At 38.5% G+C, this 24,598-nt stretch overlaps 1 protein-coding gene across 3 annotated transcripts; it reads left to right on the top strand.

Moving 5' to 3' along the window:
• Positions 1-25: 25 nt before the first annotated feature.
• On the top strand, positions 26-24,598 carry LETM1 (leucine zipper and EF-hand containing transmembrane protein 1; the record flags this gene model as incomplete). Of its 3 annotated transcripts, none has more annotated exons than XM_083861876.1 (14): positions 26-104; positions 3,946-4,003; positions 7,185-7,641; positions 12,191-12,334; positions 13,005-13,142; positions 16,042-16,245; positions 16,701-16,820; positions 17,885-18,016; positions 18,637-18,807; positions 19,435-19,590; positions 20,371-20,505; positions 21,068-21,255; positions 22,800-22,938; positions 24,307-24,598. In XM_083861876.1, 14 exons carry the CDS (start codon positions 26-28, stop codon positions 24,454-24,456), a joined length of 2,271 nt encoding a protein of 756 aa, XP_083718002.1. In that variant the 3' UTR covers positions 24,457-24,598. The 3 variants fall into 3 exon arrangements, with proteins under 3 accessions (XP_083718002.1, XP_083718004.1, XP_083718003.1); XM_083861878.1 differs by lacking the exon at positions 26-104 and adding an exon at positions 466-497; XM_083861877.1 differs by lacking the exon at positions 26-104 and adding an exon at positions 1,994-2,032.

The raw sequence follows: 24,598 nt of genomic DNA, 5'->3' as shown, positions 1-24,598 counted from the left end.
CCCGCCCCGTCCACCGAGCGCCGCCATGGCCTCCATGCTGCTGCAGAGCTGCGGGCGGCGCGCCTGCCGCCTGCCCCGGGCGCTGCGCCGCCCGCCACGGCCCGGTGAGGCTCCCCCGCCGGCTCCGGCCCGCCGGGCCTGCCCGGGGAGGGCGGAGGGAGGGAGAGCGGCCGGAGGCGTCCGGGGGCTCCGGGCGTGGGCCGAGAGGCCGCCGCGGGAGGGAAGGGCCGCGGCCGAGTCCCCGCCGCTCTGTCCGCCGGGGCTGGCGCCGCTCCCGGCCCGGCCCACGCTCGGCGGCGGCGGCTGCGGCCTCTCCGCATGTGCTTCCGCGGCAGCAGCGGGCTTGGAGGGGATGATTCACCCTAAGGGCGGTGGGACACGCGTGTCTCCTGAATGCCGGCTGGCTGGGGAAGGAAAATACACGTGTTTTTTGTTAAAAGTGCAGGAACGCGTTGCTACGTCTCGGTCCTGCCTGCCTTGCTCTCGGCGTGGCTTGGGTGTGAAGTGGGGTTGTCACAAGTCATGTGCTTCTTCTCTTTAAGAAAGCACGAGGGGGTGTTTTCTTAGTCTGTGTTAGGGACGAAACGTGAGTTTGCCTTTTTCCAAATGGCTTTGAAGGCTTAGGAAAATAAAAAGGAAGCGCATCGTGTGGTGCTGATTTATAATGAAGATAATTCGGCAGTTTGAATATCTCTGGTTGGTGAAGCTCAGTGGCGTGAAACAGCTGATAACGTGTGACGTACACGAGGCCTGTGGCTGCTCTTTATGCCCTGGGCTGGAATGGCAGAGGTTTAGTGGGGAATTGCCTGTCACTGACACAGAGCCCCGGCTTGTCACAGGAGTGCTGTCACTGAGAGCAGGGCAGCTGCACGCTCACATACAGGCAGACCTGATGAGCTGTAGGGATGCTTGTTCATTGCAAAGAACAGCTGTCCTCTTGGTTACCAATAGTCACTCAAGTGTGGCATCTTTCTCTAACTGATGGGTTTTGTGAGCTACTGTTGTAAAGTCATTTATTTAGGTTAAGCCTGGACAGTGTCCTGAACAAAATCCTAGAGTATCCTAACCATCCAGTTTATTTAAAAAGGGGAAAAACACATCCATGTACCTTCAAATTAGATGGGAGCATTGATTACTCTAGTGGCACAGCATAAAAAATAGTGCTAATGATCACTGCAATTTTGGTTGTTATAACTCTTAGACAACCTAAGCTGAAATGCTGTGATAGAATCAAATAATTAGTGTGCTTTGGTGCACTGTGGTTATGATACAACCAATACTTTAATTTGGGGTGTTAGTCTATTATTAATGCATTCTTGTATGGTGTATTTTTTTTTCTGTAGTGTTTTGCTTTACTTAGCTCATCTTCTTTGCTTTACGTGTAAGTAGTCTAAGATTAAGTTAAAGCTAAGTGCTTCTAAGAATCCTAAATGTTATTCCTGTGAAGATCAGACTGTTAAGTACTGCAAGCTTAAACTTCTCTAGGGACTTACTTCATGATAGCATTTTATTTTTAAAAATTCTAAACATAGTAACAGTATGGCCATTCTATATTAAAAACTTTGGATTTGATGCTTCATTAAATTCAACTATAAAGTTTCCCATGACTTCTTTTCCATGAGGAACATGTTAATATACAGCTGCTTTGGCACTACTGCTCTTCTTTCTTACTAAGCCAATGCAAATTTCTTAAATGAATAGTGTTGGTTATGGTTAAGCAACATTCACCTTGTTCAGACACTTGAATGTCTGTATTATCCCAGAAGCAAGGATTATGGACTTTGCTTTTTCTGAAGGAAGTATATCTTTTATTTCAGGGCTCATTTACTCTTAAGTACATGGTTATAAGAGACACTGCAAAATCTAAAGAGCTCTTATCAGAACTGGCAAAGTTGGAATTAACATTTTCTGTGGGCTTGTTCACACTCTGAACATGCTGTACAACAAGAAGCTTAGTCAGCATGTTTTCGTAACAAAGAATTTTGTTCTTTGACCCCTTCCTTAACGTTTAATGAGTCTGGTGGGAAAGAAGGTAAGCGAAGTGAAAGTGTCTTGCTGTTATGGAGTTTTATCTAAGAAACTCCAAGCCAGTTTTGAGCTCCAGATCATCCTTCTTAGGTCTAGGGGCACCTGGCCATCCACAGCAGGCAATGTCCTCTCCTAGTAGGACTCTTGCTTTAGGCTTTGTGGCCTTCCTGGCACTCAGGTGAGGCAGATTACTGTGCTGTCACTTATCCCTCCAGACACTGAGTACTTCTAGGCTTTGCTCAGCTGCTCCTTGAGGTCAGGGATGTCCTTCTGGGTTGGCCTGTTGGGTGAAGTAATTTAGCTGCTGTTCTTTCTGTTAATATTGGAGAGTATCACAATGCTTTCACAGATTCTCAGGGCTTGCTTTTTGAGCCAGAAAGAGTCAGTTTTTCCCTGGCTCTACTTGCAGTGGCAGCAAGTGTTAGAGTTTCATACAATTTGACATGTGTGAATCCTTGGACTTGATAATGCCACAGCTTTTGCTGTAATTACTTCAGAGCTCACTTAGCATGGGGCATCCCTTGATTATCAAGATTTTCCTTGGATAAGTTAACTTATCTTCTATGACCTCTGATTGTCCCACCTTGATTTTGGCAGCATCTCTTTTCCCCTGCCAGTTAGGGTATTTGGCTGGGGAAGGATATTGGTCATCAGCATTGAGTGCTGTGTTTTCTCAGGTACAGGTTCTTTCATAGGCTGTATCTTGGCTTTGATGGTGGGAAAGGGTACCACAGACCTCTCAAATGACCTTTGTATCCTGCTGTCTCTTAGGATTGACCAGAAATGGTAGATTCCAGATGGGAGAAACAAACCACAGTGTACCTACTCTATCCAGCCTTCCAATTTTATTTTGGATACAGTGAATTCTAAAAGATTGGTCAAAAAGAGTCAGCACATTTGAAGTCTTCCTTGTGCAATTTTATAATATGTCCAGAAGTATTTTTGCTCTTGGTAGTAGTTACCTATTGAGTTACTGTAGCACGGTGTTGAGACAAGATTTATTTTTTTTAAAGTTGCTTTAGGAAAATGAATTCCTTTCTAGTGGGATCAGGGCTGACTTTCAGTGATTGTAGATTGTGTGCAGCCACTAGGTAGCATTTTATGTTTTCCTGTTGTTTATGCATGGTCAGAAGACTTTCAAACACGGCCCTTTATTGAAGCACGTGACTTAGATGATTTATGATTTGATGTTCTTCTCAATTTATTTCCAGAATAGATACTGTTTGTCTGTGCACCTGGATAGAGGGTGCTCCTATATAGATGTCAGGCCTTCTTTTAGGCTTTATTAGCTACTATTAGGACTGATTCTGAGGTAGTGTTTCAAATAAAATTCATTTTGAGGGATACTGTGTTTTCTGGAAAACTGACTTTACCTCTGCTTTGGGTCAGCCTCTCCCTTTAAGACAATTTGTATCCTTTGCAGGGAGGTCATGGGTAGACCTATTTTTACCAGGTGTTAATCAAAATGGACAGCAATGTATTGAAATGGTGTTGTGGTTCCACCTCTCTAGTGAAGTGTCTTTAGGTTCCTGCTTGTGTTTTGTTTGTTTTGCTTAAAATGAAACAAAAAGCCATTTTAATACTAAACACTTGGCAAGGGCTCCTTTGTGGTCATCTGATACTATGTTGTCATAGAGCTGTTAAGAATTACATTTGATTTCAGTGAAGTTCCTCTGCAATATAGTTTCTCACCTGAGGGACTTGGAAACCTGTCCTCAGTCTGCTGAACAAGAGCAAACCAACCTCACGCATCCACAGTTTGACTCTGCATGTTAAGCAACATTTTTTGTGTTTTCAGTAACAGCCATTTCTATGTAAAGATGAATCTTCTCACTCATGTATTTGTGTACAATTCACTACATGGATAAATGTCCTCCTGAATTTCAGAATTGGTGCTAATTATTGGTATTTTTCTAGGTAACTTGGGAGACCGGGCATGTCTTAGCTGTACATCTCTGAGGCTGGCAAACAAAATGTGAGTAAATATGAACATTTTTCTGAACTATCACTTAGTATACTGTCATAGAATGTAGGTTTAAATCTAGATGATGAATGTTAGCTAAATGTTAGCTTCAGCTTATGTTAATGACAGATTAAAGGAAGTCTGAGTGTTACTCGCTTGACCTGGTTGGTTAAGTATGGGAGAAAGAAAGTGAAATCTTCCCCTTTTTGCCCACTTCCTTCCTTTTTGTTTCACTTCTGAGGTGGGAGCAGTAGGATATTGATCTCTATCTCGAGTTATTCCAGGTGTCATAATGGGATCTGATAAGCCTCTTGCATACTTTCTCCATGGGGTTCCATGGAGTAAACATTCAGTCTCAGCCAGTTGAAAATCACTGTTGACACATGAGAGTGCAAAGCATCTGAGTGGGATCTCTGTTAAACCAAAGAAAGGAGTTTATTGTATGTTGCAGCCTTGGATGATGGTGTCCTCTTCTGAAAACAAAACCAACTGTTGTGTGTCCTTATGGAACTGAAGGAGTTGAATGTTGGCAGAATCCATTCTCTTTTCCTGACTTGGCTCACAAGGCAGACCCATAGATAAGGATTTCCTAATGCCTTTCCTTGGAATGTTAAAATATGAGTTCTGTAGTTCATTTATAAACTAACTGCTCAGGATGCAGGGACTATTCTTTGATTTCCTGTGTTTTCATTTTAATATAAGGATGTGTCTAGACACAACCCTCTAATACAAAACAATTCTTTTTTAGACATGTTAGTTCTATATCACTTGCTGTAGAATTAATTATGATTATTTTTTAAAATACATAAAGCATTTTGAAATATATATTTTCAGTAAGTTAGTATATAAGAATTCCTCTCTTGGGAAGCTGGAAAATTATGGTTTTAAACCTGTTAGGCTATAGGAGCACCTCTCCTATGAAGAGAGACTAAGAAAGTTGGGTTTCTTCAGCATGGAGAAGAGAAGGCTCCAGAAAAGCCTTACAGCACCTTCCAGTACCTAAAGGTGTTACAAGGGAGCTGGAGAGGGACTCTTGTCAATTGAATGGAGTTACAAGGCAAGGGGGAATAGCTTTATAAGGAAAGAAAGTAGGTTTAGATTAGATATAAGGAAGAAATTCTTTGCTTTATGCTGGTGAGGCACTGGAGCAGGTTGCCCAGAGAATTTGTGGATGCTCCATCCCTGTAAGTGTTCAAGGCCAGGCTGGACAGGGCTCTGAGCAACCTGGTGTAGTTGGTACAGTGCAAGGTGTCCCTGCTGGTGGCAGGGATGTTGGGACTGCGTGATCTTTAGGTCCCTTGCAACCCAACCATTCTATGATTCTGTGATGAAATGAGCAGCAGAATATTTGGACAGAAAATCTTACTCTATTGAGAAGTTTTGGGGTAGGGATTTTTGTTTATTTTGGTTTGGAGGTTTTTTGTTGGTGGTTTTTTTTTCTTTTTTTTTTTTTTTTTTTTTTTTTTTTTCCCTAATCAAAGCTGCTATTAATGTAACATTGCTGCTTAAAATAAAACAAACTAATGCCCGCACCCCACATGACCCAGATCTGAATGCAAGGGACTCCAGTGATAAGTACTGAGGACAGATGGGATAGAAGCTGTGTGTCTGACATCCTTCTTGTGAAAAGAAAGAAACACACTTTTGTTTCACACACTTGTGAAAGTGTGTTCAGAGAGGCACATTTCTTGCAAAATTTTTATTCCCTGCAATCTCAGAACCAGTTCTGCTGTCAGAGCTTTCTTCCTCTCTGTGTGCAAAAGAGTGTCAATGTATGTAGGTGGAACTTGGCTTGTAGGCCTGGAGCTCTGCTTTTGGGAAATGCCTTAGAGTCAGGGTGGATTGATTTATGCAACTGTTTTAATCTAGTTTTGAATATGTAATTTATTTTCTTAAAGTAATCAAACTGTAATTCTTACTAGTTAATATCTGTGAAATGTGTAATTTTCTGGCTAGCCAAGAGACTCTATATGTTCCAGCAGCTGTCTGATCACTCTATGGTCAGATGCTAAAACTCCATTTTAAACTAGAAAATAGTGTCTCTTTAAAAAGTAATAATTTAGTCCTTTTTTTTTTTTGTACAAAGCTCTATGTGAGCAACATTGGGTAGAAGGAGCCATCAAAGTAAATTAAAACTCATTTGAGTGTGTAATAATTAAATTTAAAGAGTGTTTCTGTCTGAAAATTGAGTGAGTGAGACTAACACTTTCAAGGGTATGATAAGCCTTTTTTTCCTTAAAATGTTACCAAGACCTGTAAAGCCACTTGCACCTGTTTTCTGTTCATTGACTGAAGGCAAAAACACAATTCTGATTTTGTTTTGATGGTACAAGGGCTCCACGAAGAAAACACCCCAGTCATTTCTGTCCTGTAGATGTTAATGCCAGTATTTCAGTTTTAGAGACACTAATGGAACTCATTTGTATGGAATATTTTATCTACTATTTTATTTTTGTCCCATCTTTTATTAAAAGTGTGTACAATCCTACTTGCATATAACAAGTAGTTCTCCTGTAATATAAAGAGTGTTAGTGGTGTTTGAGCAGTGCTTCCCTGCTAATTTCAGTCTACATTTAATTAAAGAAAAGAACAAAGTTCTGTACAAAGCAGTTCTGAACAAGGTAGAGGAGTGTTGGTTCTCTCTGTCCCAGCTCAGTACCATGATGGAAGTTTTTACAAAAGGTTCTGCTGAATAAAGAAAACTGGATGCATGGAGATAGTAAGAGAGGAATTCTAATGGAATTGGATTCCTCTGGTACTAATTCTCTGACTCAGCACCTATCCCAAGTATGTGACTTCTATTTTTTTTTCCTCAAGTGTTTTGCACAAACAGGAGAAGTAATAGAAGGGATTTTATGTTACTTATGAATTTGCATATTAGTTTCCAAATGTAGTTTTCTAAATGGAAAGCACATGTGGTGTCTGCTCTTTATTTAATTGGAGTAAAACATTGTACCTTTTCAAAGTCATACAATGGAAAATTCCCTGCAGGTTAATTTTTTTTTTTTTTTTTTGTGGGTCATGAAGTAAAGCCAAGTGTTCTTTTCACGTATAGACATTGGTTTTAAGAGTCAGAAATTATTCTTCCCTTAAATATGCAGTAGATATTTCTCAATTTTCATGTTTTATAAATATATATATAGAAATAGCTGATGATCTGTTGCTAATTCTTGAATGCTTTTTTCTTTTGAAGGACTGTACACTTTAAATATTGCACTAGTGTCCCTCCTGTTTACGCCTACTCCAAAAAAACTCACTATTGTTGTTGGACTAAGGGATCTGAACAAATACACTTCACTCTTATGAGCTCTTCTGGCTCATGGACGCCACTGGCAACCCTGGGTGTTTTAGGTCCCCAGTACCTTCCCGTTAGGTGGTGGCATTCTTCACGTCCCCTTCAAGATGACTCCATAGTTGAAAAGTCACTGAAGTCCTTAAAGGACAAAAACAAGAAGCTGGAAGAAGGAGGTCCTGTATATAGTCCAACAGAAGTGGAAGTTGTAAAGAAATCTCTTGGGCAGAGGATTGTGGATGAACTGAAGCACTATTACCACGGGTTTCGGTTGCTGTGGATTGACACAAAAATAGCCGCGAGGATGCTCTGGAGAATCCTGCACGGAAGCACTTTGTCTCGTCGGGAACGGAGACAGGTACTGAGCAAAGAACAATTTCCTTTGGGTGTCCTCGGTGGTTGCTCTGGTTTATCAGAACTCAGTTATTCTTTCTGTTGTCTTCTGTTCCTAGAATTAAAATTCTTCGGTATGTTTCCTTCTTCCTCGCTATGTGGACACTAAAATTTTTGGGTATTCCCCCAAAACTTTTTTCCTGTGTTCTCCATTATTGAAAATAAATTTGCTATTTTCTTGTTGGAACAGCAGAGGATTCTTCTGTTTTGTCACATAGGCAGCAATTGTGGTTTGTTCCCATGTTTTCAGCCATGTCCATATACAGTCTGCTTTTTCACTCCAGCTGGAAAAATAGTGGGAAAACACTGCTAGTAAAAGTTGTATCTGTGCCAGTTCTGTTCCTGTTTGTTACTTCATGGGGTTCTTTTGAATGGGATAAGAGCTGCAGGCTGAAATGCATGATTGATAATGTACTATTTCAGTTATAAATATATCTGAAGTAATTTTAGCCCAGATATATTTCCTTTATTTATGGCATGTTGTTTACATTTATGAAACTGTAAAAAAAATGCAACTGATAGTTTTAAAGAAAAGAGAGTGAAATATGGAGTGCAAAATGTGAGTGCTTTCAAATTTGGATCATATGTATGTATTTCAGTAGTAATTTCAGTTTTTGGATGAAATAGGCAAATTGAATTAGAATGGAATATAATAGTAATATGGATATTTAAAAACATTAGATACAAGTTCATTTATGAAAAGATTACAAAATATTAAGCTGGTATAGTTAATTTCTCCTCTTTTTTTGTAAAGAATGCATTGATAGTCAACTTCAGTTCATTGGCAAAATATCAAACATGGTGATTTGACAGTTTTCATTTTACTGTTTTTGAGGACAAACCATTTAAGCAGTTTATAGAGATTAAAAATTCAAGTCTGTTTTTTTGCCATTATGAAAAACGCATTTCAGCTGTTGCTGGAAAGATTTTCTAGAAGAAAAGCTGGAGAGCAGAAGGTGTGTGTGCTCTGGGGCAGGAGTGCTGCCTGTGGGCACAGTGTGGCTCTCTGCAGTTTGTACACCTGCACACACAATGTGCTGGGTTCACATCTCTGCCCTTAAAACTTCTAGTAGATGATCAAAACCACAAGTATCTGCTCATTGTTCTTATCATTTCCGGATAAAACTTGGTCACATTTGAACAATTTGATGCGTTATTAAAACCCATCACTCTTAAATGCAGTATGAGAAAGTTCTTTCTAAATTCACAAGGTTAGACAAGTAACAAAAATTGTTCCAGGCACGTGTAGCAGTTTCTATCTGTGGGTGAGTGTGGTTTCCTCTTGGGCTGCTCGATGGTCTCAGCATCTTCATGCTCCTTTAGTTTTGCCATCTTCCTTGGCTCGCACAAGGGAATGCTCGGCAGCTGACCCAGCCGAGACGTTGCTCAGCAATAAATAAAACTGTTTGTGCTGACGTGAAGAGGGGATTATGTAGTACCAGAAAGAGTAACTGAGGATAGGGGAAGGTGAGGGCTGCAGGACTTCTTGAAGCAGCAGTTCAGGCCTGTGCTGGCTTATTGAGAGCTTTGGGGAGCTTGGAAAGCCAAGCGAGACAAATTAATTCATGGTTTAAAACAGAATCGGAAATTCTCCAGGGGGAAGATTGGAACCATTGATTTTCCTGCCTCTTTCATGTTTAGTGAGCCATAATTCTGAGAAACTACATAAACAGCAGTAATATTCCATCAATAGATAGATTTATTAATTTGATTACATTTTGATTTTGTGATCTAGTGATGATAGAGCTGTCTTCTTCATGTTTAAGTAGTGATCTGGCATTTGGCCTTCCTGGATTTGTTTTTTTCTGGAAATGTTCACTTTTGGTATTAATTCTCTTTTTAAATGAAATGGACATTTATTTGTTTGCATAAATTAATGTTTACATTGGTGTTAACCTGTCTCTTATCTAATGATGTATGATGTAGGCAAATCCAGTGTAGGAGAGGTAGAGAAAATAGTTTTAATAACTACAGTAATGCTAGTTTCTCAAATCTACGTTTTGTGTTTTTTGTATTTGGAGGAAGAGGACGTCCTGTCTCTGGAGTTGAGGGCATGGTAGGCTCAGAACCCGGGGTCACTGAAAAGCAAACCAGCCTGCAGCTGAACAAAATCCTTTTGGTGTTTTCTTTTAAACCTTATTTCAAGTTTGTTTCAACACAGCTAATTTTTTTTATCAGTTCAATCATAAATTGTAGTATACTGACTGATTTAAAGAAGTCTTAACATTTTGGTGCTGGATTACCTCCTGAACTTCAAAAAATATAAAATAAAAGTTGAAGTATATACTGCTTTAAAAGTATTAATCTGCACATGAGCTGACAGTCCTAGAGAAATCTTATCTTCATGCAGGCTGACAAATGAGTTATTTCTGCCTGCCCTTTCCTTCCTCTTTGGAGGCAATAATGGAAAGATATCCAACTAATCTAACCACATGAACAAGCAATTGCAGCACGGCTAATGCAAAGGGACCTATTGCTTATGTAAACTAAAAGTCAATTCCAAAATTCTTCTTGTACAATTGCTGGCAGGATTTGGATTCAGCATGGTCACACATCTAGACTTAGGAGAGAAGGCATGAAGAAGTGAAACATGATCCTGACTTTTAAGAAACTTAACTGCTCTAGTGCTGGCTCCGGCAGCAGGGTGGCTCAGGACACGGCAGTGAGGTGGCAAACACAGCGGAGTTTGTGGCAAGCCCGCCAGCTTTCCAAACCCTTCCCTGCAGAGGAAGGAAGAGTGGAATACACGAGCTGTAGCAGCAGATACAGAGTCGTCACAAGGTCCCCGTGCTGTGCTGCCAAATGCTGTGTGTGTAATCGTACACCATTGTATTAGGTTCCCGCATAAAGCTGTTTTCCTTGAGTTAGCCGAGGGTGCAGCTCCATGATTTGTGAAAGCTGATCCAGGGCAGTGCTGCTGTGAAAAGCTTGGTGCGTAAATCAAGTTTTCCCGCCCCGCCCTCGCGTGGTTGTACTGATCCTTTTTCCCTTGTCTGTGTGTGCATTTATGGGTCAGTTTTAGCTGGATCAGTGGTGTGGCTGCCAGTGCACCTTCATGGCTCTATACCTCGTCTCAGGTTGGCATTAGATTGGCTTAATCCGGTGGCAAAACTGCTTCCTTGGATATGGATTTTGTAAAATCCTTGCACACACTGTCTGAGAATAGAAACTGGGGAAAAATAGGAACTCTATAGAAATTTTTGAAGTAGGGTTTGTTTCTTTTTTTTAGGGAAAATATACTTTCCCTCTGAGTTTTAAAATTTTCTTCCAAAGTTTCTTTTTTTTTTTTTTTTTCAACTCCATGGTAGTCATTTGCCTTCTGTTGTTGGAATGAATGGAAAAATCCTTGAGCCTGTGAACAATGGACCAAAGCATCCCTTCTGGGAAACTGAATTTTTTTATACACAAAGAAAAATACCAAACTTTGAATCTGTAGAGCATGTGCATTCCACATACAGTAGTGCTTAAGATTTTGGCTGGTCAGAAAATTCTGAATGAAGTTTTACAGGTTTTGTATTCTGGCAAATCAGTCCTGAGGACATGGGATCTGTGCTGGTTGTTGCTGCTGTTCCCCTTGATTGCCATGAGCTGTGGGGAGGGGTTGGAGTGGGGAGCAGGGGTTTACTTTTGTAACAGTGTTCATATTGCCAGTTTTTGCCACTCACAGCTGCGTTTATCAAATCTTGATGTGGAATGAGCAGTGCTGTGGCAGTAGAGTACCAGAGTGTACCTCTGATTTAGGAACTCATGGCATTCCCAACAACCAGTTTTTTCCTTTGTAAAACAAGGTAGAGTCAAGCAAAATCTTCAGTCCCCAAGATAAACCGAATTATTAAGCTTTCAACAATTACTAGAAGATTTGATAATAGACTGTACAGCCTGATGTTTATATTAGTCAGTGTGCAAAAATCACAAGGACAGTATTTATTTCATGCAGTTCAGGATTCAGTAACGAATGGTGCCTGCTTCAGAGGATTACTGCTCTGGAAAAGCAGTGTTTTTAAAAAAAAAAAACTACCAAGCTGGGCTCATTACCCTGGATTTAAACGTACATTACAATTGTTATAAGGCAGAGGGGGAGGGATCTTTCATTTTATTCTTGATTACTTAGTCCATAGTAGCTCATGCATGTAAGAAGTGGTGGAGCACAAATAAAGATGCATAAAAGAAGTTAAGCAGCTTTAATGACAACAAATGACCACCTCCTGTTTTCAGGTGCTTTTAAGAGGTTTAAATGAGATACTTGTTCAATAATCCTATTGAGACACAGTGAGGCTTTTGAAATACTTTCTATAGTGTTGAAAACTGGTGAAACTCCAGCACTTTCTGGTATATAGCAACTTGAAAAAAACACCAAAAAACTGACTTTGCCACATCCTTTTATTATGTTATTTTAAAATTTCTTTATGACAAATACATATGTGAACATAAGTGATAATTAGATTATCAAATCAAGTATTTTTAAAATAAGTATTTAAATTTTAGCTTATCAATTTATTTTTTTTCCTTTCCAGTTTCTTCGAATATGTGCTGATCTTTTTCGCCTGGTCCCTTTCTTGGTTTTTCTTGTTGTCCCATTTATGGAATTTTTGCTTCCAGTAGCTTTAAAGTTGTTCCCTAATATGCTTCCCTCTACATTTGAGACAAAGTCTAAAAAGGTAAGCAGGTCTGAATTTATAATCCAGTGATATTTTTAAATAAAATTAGAAATTTCTTGGTAAAGAAATTAGAAAAATTCTAAAAAAGTTGAATTTTTTTTTCAGTGTTGGGTAGTGCCGTTATCTTCCTTACCTTATTTGGAAGGTCTTGCTTTTTAACATATAATCATGAACCAGTGCCATCCTGGTTTTTGTATGTGCAGGTGCCAAGTTATCAGGGTTGAAAGCCTCTCTTGTCTTTCCTGCTATCCTCATTTCCATTTTCTGACTCCTACAAAGGAGAAATACAGCTACTTTATTTTTCTGGTTATATTAAAATAGACATTGTAACATTTGTAGCCAGATACAAAGTTTTTCATACGTATACTTAATATTTAAAATAGCTTATTACACTTTTTTTGCTGTTTAAACTTTATTTCTTCTAGTTAGATTTTCTCAGAATTGTTCCATGAAAAGAGCCCCACAAGTTTTCACTTTCAGGGCACATAGTGAGCTCTTCAGCTTGTTCATTGTGATTTGGGGATCTTTGGGAAGAGTGAATGCCCTCTTGGAATGTGTGTATTATAGCAGAAGTCCAGAATTGCTCCACGTAACTTTTCTGGGGGCAGAAGTGATATTTAGTCCTTGTGTTTCTGGCAGGAACTTTTAAAAACAAATATTTTTTTAACAGGAGGAAAGATTGAAGAAAGAATTGAGAGTAAAGCTTGAATTGGCTAAATTCCTTCAAGACACCATTGAGGAGATGGCCTTAAAAAATAAAGCAGCCAAGGGAAATGTTACAAAAGATTTTTCAACATTCTTTCAAAAGGTAAAAAATTTAGAAAATGTATTTTCTCTTCCTACAAAAAAGTAACTTTGTGGATTTTTTTGTCAATGCTAAGCATCACATACCTTTATTTTGTTAGACTCGAAGAAACACGATGTAGTAGATCTTTTAGGATAAATTTATTATTTGTCAGTGTTATGAAGTTTTCCTATTATTAACTTTGGTGTTCTAGCTGGTGCTTTTACTCTCCAATTCTATAAGCACTATATTTCTGTTCATTTGCTTCTTGTTCACTTATTTGTTAATAAGTTAACTCTAACATGAAATGTGGTGTGCTCAGTGGTTACTCGTGTAGGTTTTGACCTCTTTTTTTATCATGGGGTATGAAAACTGGGAGAGGACTTCTTTACTAATTAACTGATTGGAACTTAATGGGGAGGAAAAAGTAAATTTTTTTTGTCAAATTTAAATCTGCTTGTAAAAATAGTTTTTAAGTGCACAGTTGTTTTATTGACTAGAATGTAGTTGCTGTGCTTGGTGCAAAATTTTTCTGTTTAAGTTCAGTTGCTGACAGAGAGACTTATTGTGTCAGACATCTGCCTCCTACATTAATGGCCTTCAGGTTTCTCACAGCATTTCCTTTCACCAAACTGTAGGTGAGAGTAAGGAACTCCCTGGAAAGATGAAAAATGCCTTCTTAAGTCTTCTCAGGACAGTATTTATCTCTGATTTCTCTTGATTGTGGGGCTGATGAATAAGAGGTAGAGCCAACAACATCACCAGGTGCTTTGTTGAAAGAAGGGCAGTGGTCCCCTCCTTTGGAGAGAGTGTGTATTTGCACAGAAAAAGGCACATAAGCCCAGGGGTTTCAGACATGAGCTTTACAAGCCATGTAAAATACCTTAAGCTTTTCCTGCCTGTCAGAGCTAAGAATAAAGTATAGGGCGGTAAGATGATGTTGATAGTGCCACGTAGATCACCTCACAGAGCGCCGAATTTTGCCATCCAGTAACTTGTTGCCAAGTCTATGTACTTTGAAGCCTCTATGCAGTCATTTGTTTCTGTTCTTTTGAATCTGCAGAACATTGTAAGTGGTGGTTAGTTATAGCAGTTAGTGGCTGAGGCATTGCCCCTGCAGGCTTTGGGAACTTGCCACTGCCATGCTTCATGTTCGGAACATTTCATTTTCTCCTGAAAGAACTGCTACTGAGAATTTACATTTGGCCGTTAATTTCCATGGAAATAAATGGCGTTTCACTGTGCCTTTTGCTGGAGGAAGTCCCAAGTTCCTCTGATGACTAAAAAAGAAGTTTCAAGCCCTGCATTTCATATGTGTGGGTGTGCTTTTTACAGCTTTATATTTCTCATTTGTGCCACAGAGACAAACTTCATTGATCTCATTTCACTGTACCGGATAATAAATGTCAGAGCAAGAAGAAGCTTAAATGTTTCCCACCTTTTTGCTGCTATTCTTTTACAGTGGCTTCTGTGGTGAAGTATTTGATGCTTCAGAATTTGTCTCTGTTGCTTTGTAGCTAAAAACCTTCAGTTTGTACTTTCAAGAAACATGTCCTTGGCTCTGTCAAAATTCATCTTTAAACAAGAGAGAAAATACTTCCTGTGTTTTTGAACTGCCATTTTTGGCTCCTGTGGTGAAGACACTGGCAAAGTGGGACAACAAGGCCTTTGACCTTTCTTTCTTCAAGATGGTTTCTCTGCTACAAAAGTATCCTGGAGGTTAATGAGCTCCAGGCCATCTTGTCTCCTGATTTTTACCTTTTCCTGTACTCAGTAGCTGTTCACTAAAATATTTGAGTTTGCAGGTAAAACAGGTAGGCATGATAAATCAGGCTGTACAGGTAATGTTAGGTTTTCAAACTGTACTTGATGTCATCTAGTTTTATGGTTTCCTTACAGGATTTAAAAAAAGCAGAGGTATTGGGAATTTTTTTCTTTTTTTTGTATTTATGATTAGACCAAAGATGTTAAGTGACTAGGAGTAATTAATTGTAAGTTCTGTAGATTTTTGATGCAGTGATGTCACTTATAAGCTCTTGGTGGCATACTTAAAATAGAAAAATCAACATATATACAGGTGATAATGCTTTACTGTGACCTGATGAGACTAGGGAATTTTTCTCCTACTTCTTTTGAAGTGTTATTTCAGCTTCCAGTAATTGGATTTAATGACTGGAAAGTCATTGGCAACGCATCACTGAAAAGCTTAACTTTGCATTTGTACAAGCAGTTACATAGAACCTGCCACCACAAAAGATACAGACTCCTTTCCTAAACAGTGCTTTATACTTTGAAATAACTTCAAGTAAAAAAACATTTGCACTGGGCTGCTGCTGAACATGTAAGAATTGAAAGCAAAACAGTATTGTAGCAAATGTGGTTGTGGAGAGAAGCAGGTAGTTAAGTGTCCTAATCTGTGTTTCCTGAGGACACCAGTGTTGCAAAATTTTTGCCATTGGGTGTACTTATTACTTCATCTTCTCATCTTTATCTTATGTGTTTCTGTATTTAGTAAGTATGGTACCAGAACCAATGCTTGCCAGTGTGATTCCTGTAGCAACCATTTATTAACTCAAAGGTGTATATAAATATATTTCTTGAGGTATCTCATGGCAATGCGATTCAGTTAGATTTGCTCCTTAGTGCATAGGTGCATCTAATTTTTGTTTTGTTAGTTTTATCTTAAGTACATTATGCAGTGTTGTGGAAGCTGTCAACACCATCAATTCTTTTGCCTAAGTAAGTTGTTTGTTTTTTAAAAAACTTCTTTCATTGCTTCCTTATGTGCCATTTCTTATTCCCAAACTGTTGCAAAGTGTTGTTTGTGTTGCAAACAAACAAGGAGAGTGTTTTTATTAAAAATAACACCCAAACATAACATTTGCTTTGAAAAGCTTTGTATCTCTTTGGTTTTTTCTCACAGATCAGGGAAACTGGTGAAAGACCCAGTAATGAGGAGATCTTGAGGTTCTCTAAACTGTTTGAAGATGAGTTGACACTGGACAATCTGACCAGGCCTCAGCTGGTGGCACTTTGTAAATTGTTGGAACTTCAGTCAATTGGGACAAATAACTTTCTTCGCTTCCAGCTGACAATGAGGTTGAGGAGCATAAAAGCAGATGACAAGGTGAGTCATTCTGAATAGGCACTGGGTAATCATTTTGACACATAACAGTAATGAGTATGTGTGGATATACGTATGCTTGTTTTTCTAGGCATTTTCCTTTTTTGTTTTAATTGTCTTGTTTTTGAGAACTTTGAACGAAAAGGCTTGAAGAGCTTAAAATTAGAAGCATCCTTACTTGTTAAGGAAACACTGACCTTTTTTAAATCTACCATTCATTGAAATGAAAATAATTATATCACGAAGAAAAACATTTCTAGGAAACTATAACTTGCGAGGGAGCTGATAGAAATATCAGCTTAGAGGTTGTCTGGCCATGCTGGAGCTGTGGGAGCAGCCGAGGCTGTTTTGTGTTACCGCAGCAGCCTCTAGTGGCTGTTGTAACACGTGGCTGGGCAGTGCTGGTGGTGTCTGTGTTTCGAGCTCTAACACGGTCAAATTTCCTTTCCATCGTGCAGATGATTGCTGAAGAGGGAGTTGATAGCCTGACTGTTAAAGAACTGCAGGCAGCCTGTCGTGCCCGAGGGATGAGAGCTCTTGGTGTGACAGAGGAGCGTCTCAAGGAACAGCTGAAACAGGTATGGTTTTGCAACGCTGAATAAACAGACCTAATTCCAGTTGTTAGCTCTGATGCTCTGATTATTGTCCTCGTTCTGAGAAGTCATTCTGATCCTGTTCTTGTGGAAGGCTTGGTTAAAACAATCTTTCTTCATAACAAGTTTTTGTCACAGGTACTTTGTAAGTATGTCATAGCTGTGGGTTGCTGCCTTTTGACCGTGATGTTTTGATGATGGAGATAGATAATTAAATTTAAACATATCCAAAATATGTTTGCAATTTTGAAAGTTTGTGTTTTCAATTATTATCTTGCTCTAAGGAAGTTGTCACCAGGTAAATCAGTTGTCTCTTGGTTCTGCCTGGTTCAGAGGAAGGTCTGTTGGAACATGTCTGGAGGAGGCCACTAAGTTGGTTACAGGGGCCTGGAGCACCTCTGTTATGATGATGAGCTGAGAGAGTTTGGGTTGTTCGACCTGGAGAAGAGAAAGCTCCAGGGGCCTTATAGCACCTTCAGTACCTAAAAGGAGCTTACAGGAAAGCTGGGGAGGGTCTTTTCACAAGGACATGTAGTGGTAGGTCAAGGGGGAGTGGCCTTAAGCTGAAGGAGGGCAGGTTTAGATTAGATATTAGGAAGAAATTCTTTTCAGTGAGAGTGGTGAGATGCTGGCATAGGTTGTCCAGAGATGTGGATTCCCCATCCCTGGAGGTGTGGAAGGCCAGGCTGAATGGAGCTCTGAGTAACAGTTTAGTGGAAGGTGTCCCTGCCTGTGGCAGGGGTTTGGAACTAGATGGATGATCTTTAACCCAACCCGAATGGTTCTGTGATTTTAATATGCATGTGAAACAAACCACTTGTTGAAATATTTATTCAATACTTCTTGAAATACTTCTTCAAACAACATACATCTTCCTATATTTCATTGCAATGGCTGTAATTCTTAGCTGGTTATAGTAGTTCCTGTGCTAGGATATTGACTGACAAGTAGTGGTAGAAGAAGTTGTATTTACTTCTGCTTGATTTTATCTGTGAAAAAGAATAAAACATCCTGAAATTGAAGACTCGTTTTTTGTATTGCACTTACAGTGGTTAGATCTGCACCTGAACCAGGAAATTCCTACTTCGTTGCTTATTTTATCCAGAGCCATGTATCTTCCAGATACCCTTTCTCCAGCTGATCAGCTCAAAACAACCCTTCAGACACTACCAGACAGTGCTGTAAGTATTGACGGACATAGTATGTAACTAACTTTCAGTGTCATGACAGAAAATCCATCCACACAAGTACATGTTTATCTCAGTTCCTTGCTTTTCCTTGAAAAACTAAATCATAGATAGGTTTATTTGAGTGACCTTCAAACACAGAAGTTGTGTTGTCTGTGAAGAGGTATGAGGATAAAGCAAACACAGGGCAATAGTGGATTACATGACAGCAGACAGTAATAGCATAAGAAGATTTAGAAGACACCTTTCACTTACAAAAAACCAATGAATGCTTCAAACCATATAAAGACATTAATGCTTGAAAATACATGATGTTATGTAGGGAGAAAAATTATCAGAGTAGATTGTTCATAGTCTTGAGAGAAAGAGAATGAAGAACATGTATGATTTCAGGGTGAAAAGTTCACATTTCTGCCAAAACCGAAAACTTTCTCAAGAAAGAGTAATTTTTTCTGAGAAATGCAGAAATAGGGTAACATTTGGGGGCTTTGACTTTATTCACTGGCATATCAGCTGTACCAGCTATCTCAGTCAGGTTATCTAAACTTACATTATGCAGCCATACCTGTATGTATGCATACACACTTCTATTAGACTAATTTTATTATTTTTAGGCCAAAGAGGCTCAAGTGAAAGTGGCAGAAGTTGAAGGTGAAAAAATAGATAACAAAGTGAGGCTGGAAGCAACACTTCAGGAAGAGGAAGCCATCAGAAAAGAAAATGAAGAAAAGAAAATGTCTGAAGCTGCAGAGAAAGCCAAAGAAACCCTTGAAATTGCAGCCATGGTAAGTTCTGGTCACAACTATTGAGAAGTAAATGTCAAGTGATGTGAAAACTAGCATGTTATGAGTTATTGCCTCTGCTCTGGGTATTGTCTGCAAGAAACTGGACTTTAAATCCACATATGGAAGATGTGAGAGAATATTTAAACTGACTGCAACACAAGAGTTTACTATGAAATATTGGCTTAGTCTTATTTATCTTTGATTTCTCTTCCTTCTTAATTAGAGCAGTAAGAGAAGACTTCTTTTTCTGTAGTAAAGGTAGTGCTTTTGTTTGGTGGGTTTTTTTAAATTTTCTACACTCCATATTTTAAATGTTCTTATCTTTGGCTCTTTCTATTTGTCATTAACATGATAATGTTGTTGTATAATATTTGACTATAAAAGCTGCTGGCCTGCTTTATTAGTGAATTAAGCCACAGGAGCTCACAGAAGAAGTTCTTTAAATACAAATGGGTATGATAATGTGAAACCATTCAATGTGTTGCAGTTTTTTAACCTCTTCTCATAAAAATGTGTGTATCTACTTCAGCCACTATTTCTGTTTTGACAAGTCATTCTTTACTGATGGTAATACAGCTAATGCTTTGGTTGTTTTAAATGAAACCTAATGAGGTGTTTTAAATTTAGAAAGCGGTGGAACCAGCAGCAGATCTTGAAGCAACTGCTCTGCAAGCTAAAAAAAGCCAGGTGGCAATGGATACTGAACCAGAAGTGGCACGGGCAGGTGCAGCAGTGCACTCAGAGACACTGATAGATACAGCACCAGTGCTGGAAGGCATTAAGGTACTTTGGATAACCACTTTTTCATACTTTTGAATGTAAAGATTCAGAGCATTCATGTGAGAACCATGATAAATTGCTTGTCTACCCTTCAGTTTTAACCCTCTCACCACATTCTGTCAGTTAAAAACAACTACTTAGTGGATTGAAAATTCACCAATGCAGAAGCTGAAGTCAGCACAAAACATCTCAGTGCATCTCCTTTATCCATCTGCATTATTGAAATTAATATACCTGTTTTGGGGGGCACTTGCACCATCTGTAGATGGGATGGGCCTGTGCATATTTTACTCCTGGTTTTTCAAGAGACAAGTGAACTTCACAAACTATGGATGTTCGTCCTCATTCTCACAGAGGTTATTGCAGATAACTTTTCTACAGCTCAACTTTCCAAATGTTACAGGTTTTTTTGTGTAATTTATCTTTTCTTGTACACGGTGAATTGCTTCTCAGCTGTTTTAGTTGCTTAACCCAGGAATGAATGAAGTAAAACGTTCTAAAATAAGATGATAAGGTACAGAATTTTGGATAGCAAAAACTCACATAATCAATCACATTAGCTGAACTTATTTCTGATACACTGAAAAAAATTGTGTACCATAGCAAATTAACTGCCTTACCATTTAAAAATCTTTGCATTAGCCTCAAAATGACTGTGTGATAGTAGTGACTCCAAACATGGGAAAAAGAATCTTGAGTTTCTGTTTTCTTCAAAAAGACTGAAAATTTTGGAGGAAGATCACAAGTGTGCCTTTCACTGATTTGTGTGTGTTTTCTGTACAGGGTGAGGAAATCACCAAAGAGGAGATTGATGTGCTGAGTGATGCTTGCACCAAGCTGCAGGAACAGAAAAAATCACTAACAAAGGAAAAGGAGGAGCTTGAAGAATTGAAGGATGATATCCAGGAGTATAATGAGGTGAAGACTGGGGCATGGAAGTTCTTTTTCTGTTTAATTTTAGCAGAAATGATCCACAAATTTAAAGATTATCTTTCTTGGTTGTCTGTTAGTCTGAAGTTGGAAGCTGAGTGAATGAATTTTGTATGTGTAATGCAGAGCCTCATTTGTTTAACATGTTCAAAGCCTAATTATTATCACTGGAGTAATTCCCAGCAGATGAGAATCCTGCTCCTGCTCTTGTTCCCAGGGTGACTGGGGTAGCAGGAGATGAGTGACTGCTTCAATGCTGCAGTTCTTTCTTAGCAAGTGTAGATGTCAGTATTACAGAAACTTCCAAGATAAGTAAAATTAACTTTATCCAGTCTTATTAAAAGTATGGAAAATAACATTTAAGGAGTGCATGAAAAAGGCAGCAGTGTTAGAATGTGTTGTTCTAATTCTGTCTGGCTCTGTATGTCTCTACATTTGTATTTTGTCTACAAATGGCTCATGTCTTGAAATGCTGGTTTTAGTCAGTAGTGTCTGTTGTTGCAAATTCAAACCAGCAAAAGCTTTTCTCTCTCTTCACCATTTCTTTTAGGATTTGCAAGAGATAAAGGAGCTTTCTAAAACTGGTGAGGAAGAGGCAGTGGAAGAGTCAAAGGCAAGCAAGCGACTGACAAAGAGAGTGAACAGAATGATTGGTCAGATAGACAAAATCATTGTGGAATTAGAAACAACTCAAAAGACAGCAGATACAAAGGTGGATGGTGAAGATACTCCTGCTGGGTAAGTGGCCTGGGAGCACTGGATCTGTCTCTGGCTGTTCACCTTCACTCTTGCTTTTGTCTGATGTGTGGTTAGAAAAGAATTGGTGAATAACTTGTTGTTTAGAATATTGAGATAAATAGAATATTTAGAATATTGAGATTTCATTTAAAAAAATAAAATTAACAAAATTGTGTTGCAGATTTTCTCTCTTCTAAGGTTAAATATGGTTGAACTGATGAAGGAAAAAAAGATGTATAATTCCCCAAGTCCTCACACAGTAATTTTGCCCTGTGCCATTGACTGAAAAAGTGCACAATAGTGTGTGATCATGTCCATATTTGTTGCTATTTAGTAATAAAGCTGTTAGTGAGGAAAAGAATAGCAAGGGTCTATGGTGTCTGAAGACAAGTGGAGACAATGGAAGTGAGGAGATAATTTTACACACGCCCTTTCCAAGAGATTTACTTAATTTCAATTTTTAAAAAATTTTCCATAAAAGATCTTTCCCAATAGTTTCATTACAAAATTCATTTATCAACACTTAGCCACATCTTAATATTATTGGAGAGTCTTTCAAGCAATTCTACGTTAAATAGTCATATACTGCTTGTTACACACACTGAAATACCTGGAAACTGTGACACAAATTCTCATGGTTGTGATCATGAATGCTGTATTAATCTGGTTTATGCTTGCACCATTTTGTGTGATTCATTAAGGGAGTATCCCAGCTCCCAAAGAGCATAACTAAACAGAAATAGGGATTCTGCTTTTGTGGCTTCTGAGCTCTGTGTTTTCCACTCCTCAGGGCAAACAGTCATTTGTTGCAGATTTTTTGTAATGGCATTAAGGCAGCCATATGAATGGTGCTACAGAGAACTTGTTGATCAAAACCATCTGAATTTGTAAACTAACAATACAGTGCAGAATCTGCTTGTACTGAATGTAATTATATTTTGTAATTAATAATAACATGTAAATAAAGAGAGGGTTTAGGTTGCAGCAGATAGCTTGAACTTCATGAGATTGTGTGAACACGGAGTGTAACATCTGAAACCTGCTAGTCCTTCCTTCCTCGGAGTCTGGTCCATGACAGGAGCAAATGAAGCTGATTTAACAAAACAGCTCAATTGCTCAAGTGATTAGTTCTCAGCTTTTGTTTTCCTGTGACTCATTGATTTTCTGTCAGCCAGCCTCTAAATATAAAAGGATGCCAGAAACATGGCACTGTATCTTTGGTAAATGGCGAGTGAGAGGACAAAGAGCATTAGATACACAGTCTGAGAAGCACAGAAAACTTTATTTCAAAGGCTTTTGAGTACTTGTATTTGTTCAATAAAACATATGGAAACTAAAAGCATGACATTTGATGGTAAGATAAAAATCTTCTTGCTGATCGGTAACTCCTTTTTGGTTTTTTTTGCATTCTGTTCAGGATTATAAATAATTAATTAATAATTTTACAAGCATCCTGCAGTGTAGTAGCTTCCAGTACTGTCTTTTGTCAAGCTTATTCCTTTGGAGTAACTGCTTGTCATGTAGAGTTTGTGCTTTCTCTTCAGGAAGAATCTCATCAGCATTGCTGAGCTAATTAATGCAATGAGGCAAATTCAGAAGATTCCAGAGGAGAAACTAACAAGGATTGCAGAGGCACTAGATGAAAACAAGGATGGCCAAGTTGATATAGATAACGTTGTTAAGGTAAGATTGTGGACGGCTTAAAGAAACTAAGGCTGACCATCCTTCAAATATTGGACCTGTTTGGGCATAAATTCATAATGCATTCTTTTGCAAGAGTCTTTGCAAGAGACTTGATGCCAGTGAGGGTTTTGGTATGTATTGTAAATAGATCTTAAGAAACAGCATCTTGAGAATCTATGTGGCAGGTTTTGGAGGAGAAAGAATCCATTACCACATTACCTTAAAAGCTGTCAGTTTTCCTATATGTCTCTGTCAAGTTCTCTAAAATGTGGTAATTTTGTTACTACTTACAAGTGGGAGGGAGTAGAACTACCACTGTTGGCGAAAATCTTGACATAACATGGATAGATATATTTCATATCAATACAAAAATAGTAGCTTCTCTTGCCTACTTGTGTACTTCAGATGTTTCATTGAGATCTGTATTTCCTGTGCTTGAAAGACACCAGACCACCAGTTGTCCTTTAAGTCCACTGTAAATGGCTTGTGTTTGTTGCCTGATTTGTCCTGTTCTCTCATTTTGCTGAATGTTATCAGGTTTTCTTTGCCTTTCACCTTCATTTTCATGTTTCTTTTTTACTTGGTGAATTTAGATTTGTCCTGAAACTTAGTTTCCCACAAGTCATTCTGGTACTCGATACAGAAATAGCATTGAAACTATGGCCAGCTAGAAAATATAGTATCAGCCTTTCGAAACACATTTTTCCTCTCTACTGGCCCAGTGGTGATTATCTTCCCTGTTGCTCTAAACAGCCGTTGCACATTTAGCAACACAGATAAAATGTACTTGTAAATTCTGCATGTATTGCAGAATAATTCTAGGAACTTGAGGAGATATGCCAAGAATACATTTGTACAAAAAGCTATTTAAAGGAATTTGGAATCATTTACTTGATTTTTTTTTTTTTTCATTTTCTTTCTGAAAGGCCCACCCCTGCCACTTTTCTGTTTTTCTAAATTTGTGCCTGTCTAGTACAGTAGGTCTTCTTAAATAAAATTAAAAGAAAATTAAGCCTATAAATTACTGTCTTAAAACTTTTTCAACAGGCACTGAATCTCAGCTTTCCATTGAAACAGATAAAATAAATGGGTCTGTTTTACTAATGCTTTAAAATATTTTTGTGTGCTGCACACACCAAAGTCAAAAGTTCTAGGTCTTTTAGTGTACATTTTAGCTTTTTTTAATACTCTGCATGTGTTTGAGGTATTGGTTTTCATTTGAATTTGTCTTCCATGTACGAAAAAAAATGTTGCTTTTTTTGGACATGAGAACTGAACCTTTGTTGTCTTAACAAAATTTATTATAGGAAAATGCCTCCGTGATGTAAAAACTAAATGCACTCTCAATTTCATTTTATGTTCATGTAGGTTGTAGAGTTGATTGACAAAGAAGATATTGATATTGGCACCAACCAGGTTGCTGAGATTATGTCACTGCTTCAAAAAGAAGAAAAACTGGAGGAAAAAGAGAAAGCAAAGGAAAAGCATGATAAGGAAGCTGCAGAAGCAAAGAATTAAGCTTCAGAATCTGAAGCTAATTGCAGTTGTAACCAAAATCTTGTATATCTTTCTGTGTCTAATGGCTACATATTACTTGAGCTTTGTGATTATGGGAGGTGTTTTGGGCTGATTCTGGTAATAAATCGTAGATACATTTTCT

The sequence above is a fragment of the Zosterops lateralis genome (genome assembly GCF_965231275.1).
Source record: "Zosterops lateralis genome assembly, chromosome: 5".
Lineage (NCBI taxonomy): Eukaryota > Metazoa > Chordata > Aves > Passeriformes > Zosteropidae > Zosterops > Zosterops lateralis.
This window is presented reverse-complemented; position numbering and strand designations above follow the sequence as displayed.